General features: G+C 44.8%; 1 protein-coding gene across 1 annotated transcript in view; it reads left to right on the top strand.

Moving 5' to 3' along the window:
• LOC147609842 (delta-aminolevulinic acid dehydratase, chloroplastic-like) overlaps window positions 1–14,315 on the top strand; it is a 41,743-nt gene extending 27,428 nt beyond the window's left edge. Inside the window, exons 2-12 of the mRNA XM_086787320.1 lie at window positions 10,434–10,545; window positions 10,630–10,703; window positions 10,904–10,972; window positions 11,059–11,142; window positions 11,354–11,423; window positions 11,526–11,581; window positions 12,053–12,174; window positions 12,309–12,380; window positions 12,487–12,568; window positions 13,472–13,549; window positions 13,639–14,315. Coding sequence (XP_086643446.1) covers window positions 10,434–10,545; window positions 10,630–10,703; window positions 10,904–10,972; window positions 11,059–11,142; window positions 11,354–11,423; window positions 11,526–11,581; window positions 12,053–12,174; window positions 12,309–12,380; window positions 12,487–12,568; window positions 13,472–13,549; window positions 13,639–13,806 — 987 coding nt within the window. The 3' untranslated portion in view covers window positions 13,807–14,315. The remainder of the gene's footprint in view (window positions 1–10,433; window positions 10,546–10,629; window positions 10,704–10,903; window positions 10,973–11,058; window positions 11,143–11,353; window positions 11,424–11,525; window positions 11,582–12,052; window positions 12,175–12,308; window positions 12,381–12,486; window positions 12,569–13,471; window positions 13,550–13,638) is intronic.
• Window positions 14,316–15,582: the final 1,267 nt, after the last annotated feature.

Genomic DNA, 15,582 nt, shown 5'->3' on the forward strand with positions numbered 1-15,582 from the left:
AGGTGGCAAGTTGAGTGCCGAGGAGATTTCTCAGTACAAGGAGGGTAGATGTTTCTTTTGTCATATAAAAGGACATACTTCTCAGGAGTGTCCTAAGAAGACTCCAAAGACTGCCGCCGCAGCCTCCACAGCTTTCGTGGTGAGCCCAGCTCCCACAGACCCGAGTAGCTGTCCCTAGTTCTTGAAATCCCAATGCTTCAGTTGGAGCAATTATTAGCCGAGAGTTCATTGGTTTCACAAGTTTCTTCCTGATGTCAAGTGGGACAAGCACACGTTCCACATTAATCGGAATGTAATGCCCTAGTGACCATTAAGTGTGAGCCAGGAATTTTCGAACTTTCCGCTCATAAGCCACTTACAGGCTAAGCGAGCAATCAGGAAAGGCGCACATTGTGCGATGATATATATCCAGACAGCCCAAACGGTGGCTAGTGCTTCCGAGAAGTACTTGACTCTCCATGAAAAGTTCCAGAAGATTTTTCTTCGGGACAATCTCCCTCCCTAGCTCCCCCCGTCCAGACCGGAGGACCACAAGATTGATCTCCTCCCAGGCTCGGAACCCCCGAGCAAGTTTCCGTATTGCCTTTCCAAGGCAATGGAATCAGATTTGGACTGCCAACTCCAAGAATTGTTGCAATTTGGCTTCATTCGCCCCAGTGGGTTGCCATTTGCAGCGTCGATCTTATTTCTCAAGAAGAAAGATGGGTCTTCTCGGTTGTGTGTCGATTATCGTGCACTCAATAAGTTGACTATCAAGAGTAGATTCCCGATGTCTCAAATAGATTATATTCTTGAGAGGCTGAATGGAGCAAAGGTGTTCTCGAAAATCGATTTAAAGAGTGGGTACCACAAGGTGAGGATTGTGGAGGGAGACATTCCCAAGACAGCCTTCCGTACGGAACGGGCCCACTATGAATGTGGTCATGCCATTTGGCTTGACGAACGTCCCAGCTACATTCAACGGCATGATGATGCGTGTCTTCCGGGATTTGATTGGAAAGTGTGTGGTCATATTTTTGGATGACATACTAGTATTTTCAGCTATGGTTGAGCAGCATGACATTGATGTGGAGAAAGTCCTTAAGTTGCTGGAAAGCAACGAACTCTACGTCAATGAGAAGAAGTCGGAATTTTAATTGTCTAGGTGCATTACTTGGGATACATAATTAGTACAGAAGGCATTCGACTTGATCCGGCTAAAGTGGCCGAGATTGTCAATTGGGAAGTACCTCAGACAGCATATGACATCAGATTCTTTGTGGGTATATGCCAGGCATACTTCACCCACATAGACAAGTTTTCTGACCTCTCGGCGGATCTCACCGATCTGCTAAAGGGTGTGAAGACAAGAAGGCAACGGATTCGAATGACTCCACGAGCATTGGAGGCATTCAAGAACCTCAAGGTGGCTTTATCAGAAGCAACTTGTTTCGCACTTGCCTCGTGGGACGAGTCATTTCAAGTGATCACCGATGCGAGTAACATCACAATTGGTGGTGTGTTACAACAGAATGGTCATCCAGTAGCTTACATGTCTCGTAAGTTACTGCCCGTGGAGTAAAATTACTCAATCTACGATCGTGAACACCTTGCAGTTATTCAGGCCTTGAAACATTGGAAACATTTTCTTTATGGCCGTGACTTTGAGGTTCGCACTGACCATCAGGTATTACGCTGGATTCAGACAATGCCAAGTGCACAGTGGAGTGACCGACAACACTGTTGGAGCTAGATATTCCAGCAATTCGGTGGTATGAGTGAGTACCTTCCAGGAAAGGCCAATCCAGTGGCCGATGCTTTGAGTAGGAAGGAACAAGTGACTTCGATTCAAACCACTAGACTCGACCTTGCTGGTACAGGACTAGATGACATGAAGCACACGTACGCAGATTCCAAGGAATTCGGTACACAGTGGGAACATGCATTGGATGCCATAGGACCATGCCACTTTTTGATATGCGATGGTTGGCTTTTCTACAAAGGCCGACTGTGTGTCATGAAGTCGTTCAGGACAGCTCTTCTCCATGATGCCCATGATGCTATTACTGGTGGTCATAGGGGCATGAATTCGACTCTGGAGAAATTGGAACGGCAATATTATTGGCCAAAGATGAGGCGAGATGTGTTTACATATATACAACGCTGTGATATTTGTCAAAAGGTGAAAGCTCCTCGTGGAAAGAAGATAGGGTTATTACAGCCCTTGTCAATTCCTGAGGGTCCTTTCCAAGATATTTCCATGGACTTTGTCACGAATCTGCCTCCCAGTCCGAGTAAGCGTAATACGTAGTGCTTAACTATTGTTGATAGATTTAGCAAATTTGTTATGCTTATTCCTTGCAGGGCCAATGTGACTGCCGAGGATGTTGTCCAGTTGTTCATTCGGCATTGGTACTCGATTGGCGGGATTCCTAGGACCATAGTGTCAGACCGAGATACCAAGTTTACCATTCATTTTTGGAGGACATTGAACTTTGGTACTAAATTGAATTTTTCCAGTGCATTCCACCCACAGATGGACGGCCAGACAGAGATATACAACCAGTTGGCCTTTGATGTGTTGAAGTGTTATGTCCACGATCAGCAAGGTAAGTGGGAATCATATTTGCCTTTAGTTCAAGCTGTTTTGAATGATTCTTTTTCTTCAGCTATTGGCAGGACTCCATATGAGGCAGCGTTTGGAAGACCTTTCCAGTCGTTTTTGACCAGGACCTCGTCTTCAGTACCTGAAGCGAACAGAGTGACGGAGTCTTACCAGGAGATTTTGGAGTCAGTAAAAGACAGGTTGGCTAAAGTGCAAGAGGCCTAGACTCGACAGGCCTAGACTCGACAGGCGAATAAAGACCGAAGGGATATGAAGTTTTCGGAAGGGGATTGGGTTTATCTTCGGATTATGAAGCAAAGGTTGAAGCAGGTGGGCAAGCGATGCCCAAAGTTGTCTTTCAGGAGCTTCGGACCCTTTCCCATCCAGAAAAAGATCAATGAGGTTTCCATGCAGTTGAAGCTATCTCTGAGTTGGACTATGTGCGATGTGTTTCACGTCAGTTGGTTAAAGCAATATGCAGGTCCGATCCCTTCCGAAGTTAAAGATGAGGCGGAACTAAATATTGTTGATGACGTAGAAGTTATGGTTCCAGAACAGATCCTTCTGCACTGTTTCAAGCATGGCTCAAGCTGAAGATACAGACAGAAGTTTCAAGACTGAGGGACCCACGAAGCGGTATGGCTTGACAAAGAGTTTTTCGAGGACTATCCTGCATTATTGACGGATTATTTGGAGGCTATGCACTTCTTCAAGTTAAGCTGAAGGGGATGTCACGTGCATCCCGCACTTGGATGCCACGTAGACATATCTGTACAGAAGGTGGAGGACCTGAGATGGTAAACTGGTCCCATGTGAGCCCAGTCCGGGACGAGTCAGTCGGGTTCCATCCTAGTCGTCCGAGGTCAGGTGTGCATTGTCCTGCACATAAGTCCAAGGTCAGGTGTGCATTGTCCTGCACATGAAACAGTGCTAGTCTGCATTGTGAGTCTCCCTCTGGAATGATGTCAGTGATTCTGTGTATCTAGTATGGTATTGGATGCGAGATCATTGTGTAGATAGTTAGGGTTTGCATATAGGAAAGGGGCCAGCCCATAGGGCTACCCCAAGTACTTGTGTGGGCATGGGGACAATGTAAAACCACCTCCATGAGAGCCAGGATGGTTTTGGCTGTACCCACCAGCCATGGGTAGGCCATGAAAGGCTGTAGGACAGCCCTAGGGGCAGGCCAGGGGTACCCGACTGGTTATCCAGTCCTAGGAGGGGTGTAGGGCAAGTATGGGGCAGCCCATATAGGCTGCCTAGCCTCCAGAACAATGAGCATACAGGTTGCCCAGCCTCCAAGACAGCAGGCGCCTAAGTGCCCAACCCCTTTATCCCATGCGCATAAGTGCCTAGCCATGGATTAAAGTGATGCGCAGCATTTAATATATTTTATGCTGTATTTATTCAGTCGTGGGCAAAATCTGGGACAGCTGACTGCTTTTAAGGTAGTCGACTGGTCATCCTAGGAGGTATAAATACCAAGGTCCACAATCCATTCCTGCATCTCATAATTCACCAAGAGCTAAGGCTAATCAAAGGGCCAGGATAGCCAAGGATTTGCTAACGCAGAAGGGGTGAAGGACTGCAGGTCAAGGGCAAAGTTATCTTAGCCAAGAAAGGTCAAGTTTTCTGTATTTTCTTTTCAGATTTGCATCATTCTAATAAAGCAAATACACCATTCATGGTGGGGGCCCTACAGAGGGTATTCGGGACCCAATACTGTGTTCGCTTCTCTCTCTCTCTCTCTCTCTCTCTCTCTCTCTCTATTTTTCTGCACATCTACATTCAGTTTTGTGCGTTAATTCCGTCGCGACAAGTGTGCTGATTTCTGAGCATTGAAGCTACCGATCTCCCCCGAAGCTTCCGCATGCTACATAGTCGGCCAGTCCTTATGGCTTGGTCAGACTGTTGGCTAGCCCATGGGCAGCCAGTCCAGCAAGGCGGCCAGCCTAGGCAGCCTGGTCTGCATACCCAAGGCGGCCAATCAAGAGCAAAGAGGCGCATCTTATATGGCATGATTTATCAGGTCGTGGAGATATTTAAAACAGGCCGACCCCTATATATTGTTAGAAGTCATCTCCTGTCTTTATCAGACACCAGGGCCTCTGTTGTGGGTGTGCCCGCCCTGTATAGGTGTTTTATCATTTTTCCTCACTTCCATATTTTTTTCCCATTTTTTCCATGATGTGGGTGGCTGCCACCACAGGCTGGCAGGAGCCTCTGATGCTGGCCGACTGCACTCATGTGTACCAAGAGCTGACCGACTTCATCAGGAGGGGTCGTGGTATTTTTCACTACTGGCCGACTGGATGTGCCCAGTCGTGAGGGCCACTAGTGCTGGCCGATTGCATGATGGGGCCATATAAATAGGCCCCATTGCCCCACATTGTACCAATTCAGTTATTTCTCGGGATCTTGTGTATAGAGGAGTTATACGCCTCTCTCTCTCCTTCTCTTGTGCTGTCTATTTTCTGCACTCTACTTGCTCTTGTGGTCTCAAGTTTGGTTATCATTTCCGCTGCGTATTTTGACATGGTATCAGAGCCCTAGGCTCTTGATAGATCTTGGGAGTTCTCTGAGCAAGAGGGGGATAGTTACATTGCTGATTGGTGGATTGTTTGGACTGTTCGGGAAGAGAAGTTGCAAGAGGAAGGCGGGCTAAAGTGCTGGATAGCCACTTGCAGGTTTAGAGTTTTTTTCCCACCCACTCACCCTTTTTCAATTACATCCCCGCGATGGCAGATTTGTTAGAGATGGCTGAGAAGCATGTGAAGATCCAGACACTCCCCACGTTCCCAGTGGACCGTCAGTTGGACGGGAACAACTACGGCATATGGAAGGTTATGATGGAATCTGTTTTGGAGTCTTACGACCTCGCTGATTGCGTCATTGTTGGGGTTCCACGGTCGGAAGTAGAGGAGGAAGGGGAGTTACCGTCGATCCGAAAGGACCGGGAGACTCAGACACAGATGTGGGATCGTGTCAACGCCAGGGTCCGTTCGTTTATCTTTCTCAACTGCACACCGCAGGTAATCAATCATGTAAAGCATATGACGCAGGCCAGAGGTATGTGGCAGCATTTGGCCTCTCTTTTCAACAGGGTATCGCCCATGAAGAGGATTTCCTTGGAAGTACAGATGCGGGTTATGAGCCCTGAAAAGTCGTTGACGATGCGGGAGCATATTAACAAGCTGCAAGCTCTTTAGCAGGAAGTTCTTCAGGTTGGGAAGGAGATATCGTCAGAGGACATGGCCATAACGTTGCTGTTGCACTTGTTCTCTCAGTACTCAGCATTTTACTCATCTTTGATTACCAGTGGCAGGCTCAGCACCATCACGTGGGAGGAGCTTGTGCCCATGGTCTTGGACCAGGAGGAACGATTCACGAACCCTCCTTAACTGGCCAACGGTGGAGGGTCAGAGGCCTTAACTGGCCAATGGTCGAAAGGTCGTAACACGGGCAAAGGGAAGGCTTCCTCGGAGAAGTCTTTTGAGAAGAAGTCCGACGCTGACCGCGAGAAACTAAAGGCAGAGAGGACCTGTAATGATTGTGGCGAGAAAGGCCACTATTGGAGGCAGTGTCCCAAGCGGAAGACCAAGAAGGGCGAAGATTCCTCAGCAGCAATCATGAAAACTCCGGCTTTTGTGCACCTGGAGGTGATGGACACCGATGTTTCATTTTCTTCAGGCAGGGAGGAGATTGGAGAATTCTCCGCAACGGATACTCGGGAGTGGATTCTAGACAGTGGTGCTTACAGGCACATGACTCCTTTCCGTTCAGATTTACAGGATCTCTGCAGGTATTTTGGTCACATTCTTCCACTATCCCAGTTCACAGCGAGGGCTGGTTGGAGATAGTTCTCGATGGCAGAGGGGGGAAGCATTCCTCCCAGGTGTTGTATGTTCCGTCACTTGGTTTTCATCTGTTGTCAGTGCATCAGGTTTGCAAGACTGGCGTACGGGTGGAGTTTGATGAGCATTTTGTTGCTCTCCTAGACAAAGCAACATGCCAGGTGGTTTGGGAAGGCGGAGTGGAGAATGGAGTTTACAAGCTTTCAACACTCTCTCTCCCAGGTCCTCAGGTTTGTGATGCGTGGCAGTCTGGTAATGGCCACTTAAGTGTGGATACGTTGTAGGTACAGGCTTTCCGAGACCAAATGGTGGATAGCTTGCCAGTAGATGGCAGCAGTTGGCAGGAACTCTCCAGTACTGATGTTGGTAGTTCTTGTGTTCGTCAGTCAAAGGAAACTGAACAGGTCACTTGTCCTCTGATGTCTCGTAGTATTCGAGACAAAGAAACTCCTGTAGATGAGGATGTTTTTTCCATGGGGACCTTTCGGAAAGCCAGACAGGTGGCTGTTGATTACTTGCAGAAGGAGGTGCATACCCCAGGCTAAGGAGGTGCATACCCCAGGCTTTGTAGTTCCGGATTCAGAGGGGGTGGTTGACAGGTTTCAGAAGGCCTTGCATGGTCTTCAGTAGGTTTCCAGGACTTGGTTTTTCACCGTAATAGGTGTTGATCCTTGTGAGCAGTGTGATGCCTCTTTGACTCAGAAGCAGAATGGTTCATTGATCTTGTTGATAGACACTAGATTGGACGTGAGCTTTCTAATGAGGCTGTTGAGCTCATGGTTGCAGATGACTCTTTGGGAGGTAGGATTGCGTATCCTGTGGTTTCTGCGGCATGTGAAGGATCATGGACTCTTGTACACAGGAGGGGGATTGATTGATGGAGTCCGACTCCACGGTGGGAGTGACTCAGTTTGGGGAGGAGATCCGGACACGAGGAGATCTACTTCAGGCCCAGGAGCAGTTTTATGGAGCAGTAAGAGGTAGTCATCTTTTGCCTTGTCGACGACAGAGGCAGAGTACCGGGCTGCTTGTGATGCTGCTTGTGAGGTGGTGAGGTTGCAGAGGTTGCATTGCAGGATTGGGCTTCCACTAGAGGAACCCATGGTCATCCAGAGGCACTTTGTTCGTGAACAGATCGTTGCTGATGACATCTTGCTAGAGTTCTGTTCGACGGAGGACAGTACGGTGGACCTCTTCACGAAGTCGCTCTGGATTTGCTCAGGCGGCCTATTCATCAAGCCTCCGCATGTTACATTGAGGGGGGATTGTTGGGAATCAACTTCTTACGTGTGTGAAGCCCCTCGTATCAGTGTGGTAGTATGTTTGTGTGTAAGGCTATTAAGCTTGGTTCTTTGTGTGAGGCTATTAAGCCTAAATATGTGTGCGTGTGTGAACATCTCTAGTAAAGGAGTAAAAACCCACTTATGTGTTTGTGTGTGTACCTCTTAAGAGGGGTATAAATAAGATCTAGATATTTGTGTGTGATGACATATGCAATGATGTTAGAAGAGAACCTCTATAACCTATAAAGGTACATGTACTTCATTGAAAGAATATAAGCTAATGTCACATTGAGTCATGTACTTTACTCTCTCTCTAGCATTCTCTCTCTCTCTCTCTCTCTCTCTCTCTCTCTCTCTCTCTTATCTTGTTAGAGTTCTAGCACGAGCAGGCGCACCACGCGTAGGCAGCCACAACCCCCCGCCCCCGCCCCCACCCTCCCCCCCCTCCTCCCCCTTTTCCAATCTCGACATCCAACCATAAAGGTTGGGGAATGAGGGGAAGCCCAAGGGTATTTTACCCTATATATTAAGGGGGTTTAGACCTTAAGGCAAGCTATATGGGATTATCCATGTACATGTGTTAGCTAGAGAAGAGAGGGCGAGGTTCCATTCCAACATGTTGAGGTTCCATTCCAACACTCCCCTTGAAAGCGAAGCGTGATGGACATGGACGCCACAAGATGCGTTGGCACTTTGCCTTGTTGGCCTTCTACCACCCAAGCGCAACAGCCCAGCCATCACCATTGGAGGACCAAGTAGGCACTAAAGGTTGGGGGATGAGGGGAGGCCCTAAGGTATTTTACCCTATATACTAAGGGGGTTTAGACCTTAGGCACGCTTTATGGGATTATCCATGTACATGTGTCAGCTAGAGAAGAGACGTCGAGGTTCCATTCCAAAACGTTGAGGTTCCATTCCAACATATCTTCGTTAATCAAATGCCATGATGATGTTCCAATTCCAGTCCCCATAACCTGGCTACTTGTTGCAACCCTAGCGCATATTTGCTCCATCAAGAATAACATCACAAATTTGTTGAATTCGTCCACAATGGTTAAATATTGTGTATTCCTTTTCCCAGTACTAGGAGGTTAGTGTTGGTTTAGGGTTAGGGTTAGAGTTAGAGAGAGGTGGCGAGTCTATGGAGGATGTAAGAAGTGTTGGACATATCATCTCGAGCTCTCTTTTACTCTATTTTATGTCTCTTTTTTCCAGATATTTATTTAATATTTTTAGAGAATTTTTTCATATTTCTTAGGCTATTTTAGGCATTTTTATCAGTTGTGACATTTGTCCTCTAGTCCTACAGGCCGATTCGTTGTACAGATATGTATATAAGCATGGTCATTGTTCGTTCATAATTCATTCAATACTTTCAGTTTCTAGCTCAAGTGTTGGATCTCTCTTGGTTGTCTACTCTCTCGTGTGTGATCTCTATTTGCTTATATAGCACCCCAATAACCACTCGGTCATCCCATCCTCCAATTGGCCAGTTCCCCTGCTATTGGCCAATTACTGATCTGCAAATACAACATTAAATGCTACATGTGTGGTCATGAACTGACGTCGGCTAAGCCCTTGCTGTTGCCATTGGTTCTTGGTCTAAACCCTATGTCGTCTGTTCTGTTGCCATTGGTTCTTGGTCTAAACCCTATGTCGTCTGTTCTGTTGCCTCCAGCCTTGGATAGTTAGCCATCCACATGTGTGCACATGACATCCCCTCGTGCTTAACTTGATGATGGGATTCCAACCTTGACCTTGGATGATTGTAATCATCCCTTTGTCTCCTCATGAATTCCCACACTTGTCATCCTTGTGTTCTTGGTAGCACTTTTCATTGAAAACCCTGCCTGGTCTCCAAATCGGAAATCCACTCCAAATCTAATGAAGATCTACACGTGTTCCACCTTGTCTCCTTGCCTTCTTGCCTTGTCCTTGAACACTTTCTTCGGTCTTCTTTTCTTGAGTATTGAGTCTGGCACTCTCACTCCACGCCTTGGAGGATCGTCCTCCCTTGGAACCGTTGCCTGAAAGCCTTTCTTGGTATGCTCCAAGTGGCATCCGACTCACAAGACTACCATTCCCCTTGGGTCTTGTGGAACTCCACCAACCAACCTTTTGGGAACTTCTTTCATGTCTTGTGTTACTCTCCTTGGATTGTGCACCCTCATCTGGGACACCATCAGTGGTTAGCCTGGCTGAGCCTGATGCTCTGATACAAGGTTGCTTGGTCACCACACCACCAAAAGATCAAGACACGGGCGATGGTTTTGTCCATGCGCGATGTAGGAAGGGTGGGCGGAACATGGGCAGCAACAATATCTCAAAACCAGCCTGAAGCTCTGATACCAATGTCACATGTGGAAGCTCTTGGAGTCTTCTTTCAGCCCTAAACACCTTCTTGGAACATGCTGATGCGAAACGCAAGTAGAAGATGGAGAGAAGAGAGATATAGCTGAGTTCCAGTATATTCATATAGTACGAAAGGTGTACAACTGTGGCAAGCCTGAGGCTGTCCCTTGAAAAGGTGAATCTTGGACTCCAAAAAGCCCTAGTCTAAGACCCAGCCCCTGTAGGACTGAATGAATCTAAATCTATGCCTTGGTTTGCTCGTATTAAATGCTGCCTCCAACATTGGATAGTGAGCCATGTACATGTGTGCACATGACATGGGGAGGATAAAGTTTTGATTCATTGCCTTGAATGTGCCAGAATATAATGAAACGCCCTCGTCGAAATAGGAAATCCCAAGCATTACGTGCAGCTTGCCAAGAAACGGTGGTGACTCCTGCCAACTTCATCCTTCCGCTTTTCATTCATGAAGGTAATTTTCCTTGGGTACTTGACTCTCTGTAAATTTTTGAATGCCAGTCTCATCAGATTATCAAGTATATCCTCTGTTTTACAGGTGAGGAGAGCACTCCTATCGGAGCGATGCCTGGATGCTATCGCCTAGGATGGCGGCATGGTCTTCTTGAAGAGGTTTCATAGACCTTGTTTTTCTTTACATACAAAGCTTTTGGTTACTACCATGCATAACATCGTATGCTTCCTGTGCTAGTACTTTTTCAAAGCCTCTTCATGTGGTAATGCACCAAGGTTGTATCCACAACCATACATGCTCTGGAAAACAACGCAGAAAGCATTGATGTACTCATAACATTCCTTACACTGTAATTCAGGTATACAAGGCTAGGGATGTGGGTGTGAATAGTGTTGTGCTGTTTCCAAAAGTGCCTGATGCATTGAAGGTACTGCTACCATACTTGTGTTGTTTGCATGAGGCTATTTTAAGTTTATGTAAATTAACATGTTATTGTATTCATGAAATATCCAGTCAGCAACTGGTGATGAGGCTTTTAATCCCGATGGTATAGTTCCGAGATCCATACGGTTATTGAAGGACAAGTTTCCTGATCTGGTATGTGTATAGGTTCCTTTTGATCATCTACCTAGCGTATCATGTTCACATGTGTGTGAGTGTGTCTTCATGTGCAAACATGTGCGCGTGTGTTTCTGAGTAGTTGTATGGGCTTGAACAAACAACTTATTGGTAGGGAATTGGGTGTGATAACCATCGGGCAAGAGCCATGTTTTTAGTAGTGTCATGATTGCTTTCCTCTTCTTTGCAGGTCATCTATACTGATGTTGCCCTCGATCCATACTCATCAGATGGCCATGATGGGATTGTGAGATCGGATGGTGAGCCTTGAGATGACACTTATCTTGCTTTCAATTTTTTTCAGCATCCATTTGTGATGCATTCAGTTTTAATTAATCCATCTAATAACATCATTTGTTTAGGTGTGATTATGAATGACGAGACTGTGCATCAACTATGCAAGCAAGCGGTTGCTCAGGTTTTGTTTACTGTCACGGGTTGTGGCTTTATACTTGATTTTATGTGTAACATTGAAGGTGTTTGAATGAATCAAAGCGTTTGTTAGCATCTCATGACCGCAATCAAGCCTCTATGATGAATATCCCCCCCCCCCCCCCCCAAAAAAAAAAAAGGAAAAGAAAAAGAAAACCCCACCATCCTCTTTTGTTTATGGTTCATGGTTGGTATCAGGCTATGTCCGCTGTCACGGGTTGTGGCTTTTTATGTGTAGCATTGAAGGTGTTTGAATGAATCAAAGCGTTTGTTAGCATCTCATGGCTACAATCAATCCTCTATGATGAAAAATTATTTTGCACCTTGCACCTTGCCCCCCCCCCCCCCCTTCTCCTAAAAAAAGAAAACCCCACCACCATTCTCTTTTGTCCTCTTTTGTTTTTGGTTCATGGATGATTCTTGTCTCTTACAAAAGCCATGTTTGGGTTGGTATCAGGCTAGAGCTGGGGCGGATGTTGTTAGTCCAAGTGATATGATGGATGGTCGAGTTGGTGCAATTAGGATGGCCCTTGATGCCGAAGGTTTTCAAGATGTATCAATCATGGCCTACACAGCCAAGTATAAGCCTTCTACATTATCTGTATCTTACTTTTCTCTTAGACAAAGACACATTCAATGAAATGAAGTAGGTGTTGGTGGGCACAGATTTTGTCACAGTAACTGTCACTTGTATGGCTATCTTGTTTTGACAGATTTGCTAGTGCTTTCTATGGGCCTTTTAGGGAGGCCTTGGAATCTAATCCTCGTTTCGGTGATAAGAAGACGTAAGCCTCTTAGAAGCCCGTGCTATAGCTGCTAGCTTTATTGATATGCATATGGGGGTTGTCCATATTCTCAGTGCAAAATTTAAGCCTTGTGCTTCTTTGGCAGGTATCAGATGAATCCTGGAAACTACAGGGAAGCTTTACTAGAAACACGTTCTGACGAAGAGGAAGGAGCAGACATTTTGATGGTATGCTTACTTTTGTTAGGGAATGCCCGAGGTTATCAGAGACGTTCCCACTCCATCTGTTGGAAGTTTTTGAGGGCTGATGTTTGTGTTGATAAACTCAAAACTTGATTACATACAAAAATCTTAATAACAGATTATGGGTCAAATATATGAGTATTTGTTATTTTTGGCCCTTTTCCTCGAATCTTTTATATTTACTTTTATTGTTTATTTGCTTTTACTTCTTGGTAAGCACTGGATCCACCCAAGAGTCAAAGAGTCTTTTGAAAACTGAGCGAGCAGCTTATGCTTGGGTGCTGTGAGAACATAAATATCGCTTTGCTCACTAAGAGGCTTTAGTTTCTCTCTCTCTCTCTCTCTCTCATGAGATTAGTTTCTCTCTCTCTCTCTCTCTCTCTCTCTCTCTCTCTCTCTCTCTCATGCATGGGCTTGTTTTCTTTGGTAGATGTTTCTTTCTGCATGTTTATAACATCCAGTTATTCATGGATCATGTGTGCTTATTCTTAGTCTCGTAGACCGTGGGTCTTTCGCAGATGTTCATTATAATTTTTCTTTCCTCTCACCCAGTCACCTCTTCTTCCTCCTATTTTTGTTGGACTTGTATTAGTAGCTACTTTATCAAGTGGAGATCATAACTTTGTACTTTTCCTTTGTCCTTGTATTCTTTGCGAAACTTCTTCCAGTGTTTTCTTTGCTTGTGTTTGTTTGTTGCTACAATTATTGCCTCAATCTGTAATATGCCACGTGTGCACGTACACATACATGCATACATATACATGTATGTACGCACATGTGTATGCAATTATCATATGAATTCTTATATACAGATGATAGAGATAAAAGATGGTTCTCTGATTAGTTTTCTTGCAGACATGTTACTAGTTTTGCTTTTTGATAATGCAGGTGAAGCCTGCAATGCCGTATCTGGATGTCATAAAGCTTCTACATGATTCATCCCCTCTACCTATCTCAGCATACCAGGTGGGACTGATAATTACAGCTTTAGTGTGGACTTATCCTGGTGGTAGGCATGCTTTGGTTGTCTGCTAACTAGGTTTGATTTTTTGTAGGTGTCCGGGGAATACTCGATGATCAAAGCTGCCTCTGCCCAAGGAATGCTGGATGAAAAGAAAGCCATCCTAGAGTCCCTGCTGTGTATAAAGCGGGCCGGTGCAAACATTATCCTAACTTATTTTGCACTGCAGGCAGCGAGGTACCTAGCCGGCGAGCAAGTCTGAGGCTAGATTTTTGTTTTGGTAGCTGTGCGTGCTAAGTATAGGCTCTTTGAGCTGCAGCAAAGTAACCTTGTGCGAGGCCCTTTGTTATATTCGGGACTTTTAGACCTGCTCAAAAACAGGTTACCTAGGAGGTTGAGAAACTGGTCTGTTGTTATCTGTAGAGGGCTTGGTGCACATGTTTGCTGCTTTTTACACCTGCATTTGTTTCACTTTAGTGGCTTTTGATTGCCTGGCTACAAGGCTATGCCCCACATGCTGTCAAAGAGTAAGTTGACCAATCATGTAACTGGCTACATCAAGCTCTGAGATATGGAGATTTATCTTCAAGTTCGTGGGCAATGGGAGAACGGTAGACTTGCAGGATAAGCTGATAATATTGTTACATTAGCACTCTGGCAGCGATAATGCTGTGCTCTTCTTAATGTAGAGACTGTTGTCACTAGTTATGTATCAGGTAAACTATGGAATGAACTAGCTTTTAGGCAGTAAGCCTGGGTGCTCTATGTAAAGTCTTGGCTCATGTCCCCTACAGCTGTACCACATGGTGCAACTGTCCATCAATTGCATTCATGCTACCTGTAATTTGATCTGGTGCTGACATGCTCGGAAAGTGTTCATTCTGAGCCTCATTGTGCAGGATCTTTATACACTTTTTGACTGCTGTGTAAATCGATGGGTGGAATCCTCCTTCCCACATTCCAAGGCCTTGGGGCTCTTGAATAAACCTTCACCTTTTTACATTATAGGGAATTTCATTATGTTTCCACTGGAGGATGTGAACTCATTCAAAGACAAGCAAGGTAAATTACCACAAAAGTGATGTCTTATGCCTTCTTCAAGAAGGAAAGAAAACTATTGAAGGTTTGTCACTGCTTATGAGAAAGCCAAATGTATGTAGTTACCAAAGAGACTGTCCATCCAGGCAGCAGAAGCTTACTATAAAAGAGATTCACTATATTTAATAGGATGGTAAACTCATCATTCCTAGGAGTACTGTAGTTTTAGATGTATTCTGGTTGCTTCCAGAGATTTATAGGCTACATTCCTTGAAAGCATATGCATGTGTTTGACACTGTAGGTAGATATATGTCTTCACTGTTGTACCCATTCTCCCAAATGTACTATTATACCCAGTTATCCCTTTAGGTTATACCAAGTAACACCCTAATATTTTTCCGTAGATCCTTCCAAATCTGTATGAAAAGAAGAGAGATTTAGTTTTGAAATAATGAGTAGGATCTTGAGGTGGATCCAATAATCTGTACCAAAAATTGTAAGTTAGTCTTGCAATGAATTTTGACTTGATTAATTTAAACTCCTTGAAGTAAATCTCCTTCAAAAGCTAACGATTAAGTAAGCTCTTGAGATCCAATCGATAATCTGTTCCAAAAAATCTAAGTTAGTCTTGCAATTAATTTTGACTTGATTAACTCCTTAAAGTGAATCTCCTACTATTCATACTAATCTACATATCTCTAATGGCAAGTCAGCCCTAGAATGCATGCTAGTGAGAACCACATATCCTTAACATATGAAGTATATATTTGGAATTACATCCTTAAAATATTTATAGCATATATTTGGAATTACATCCTTAAAATATTTATAGCTCCATGAATATATGTAATGATATTACGTTAGACGGCTCGGGATTTCCTTTTTAAATTCAAAACTCAGGGTTCTTGCTCTAGTTCACCTCAGCAACCTCATAAACTATGTTTCTTATGATGCTGTGTGAATACATTCAAGTGTTTTATACATCTAGAATCCTTCTTC

Source organism: Cibotium barometz, chromosome 50, assembly GCF_041138505.1.
Source record: "Cibotium barometz isolate CiBa-2024 chromosome 50, ASM4113850v1, whole genome shotgun sequence".
Classification (NCBI taxonomy): domain Eukaryota; kingdom Viridiplantae; phylum Streptophyta; class Polypodiopsida; order Cyatheales; family Cibotiaceae; genus Cibotium; species Cibotium barometz.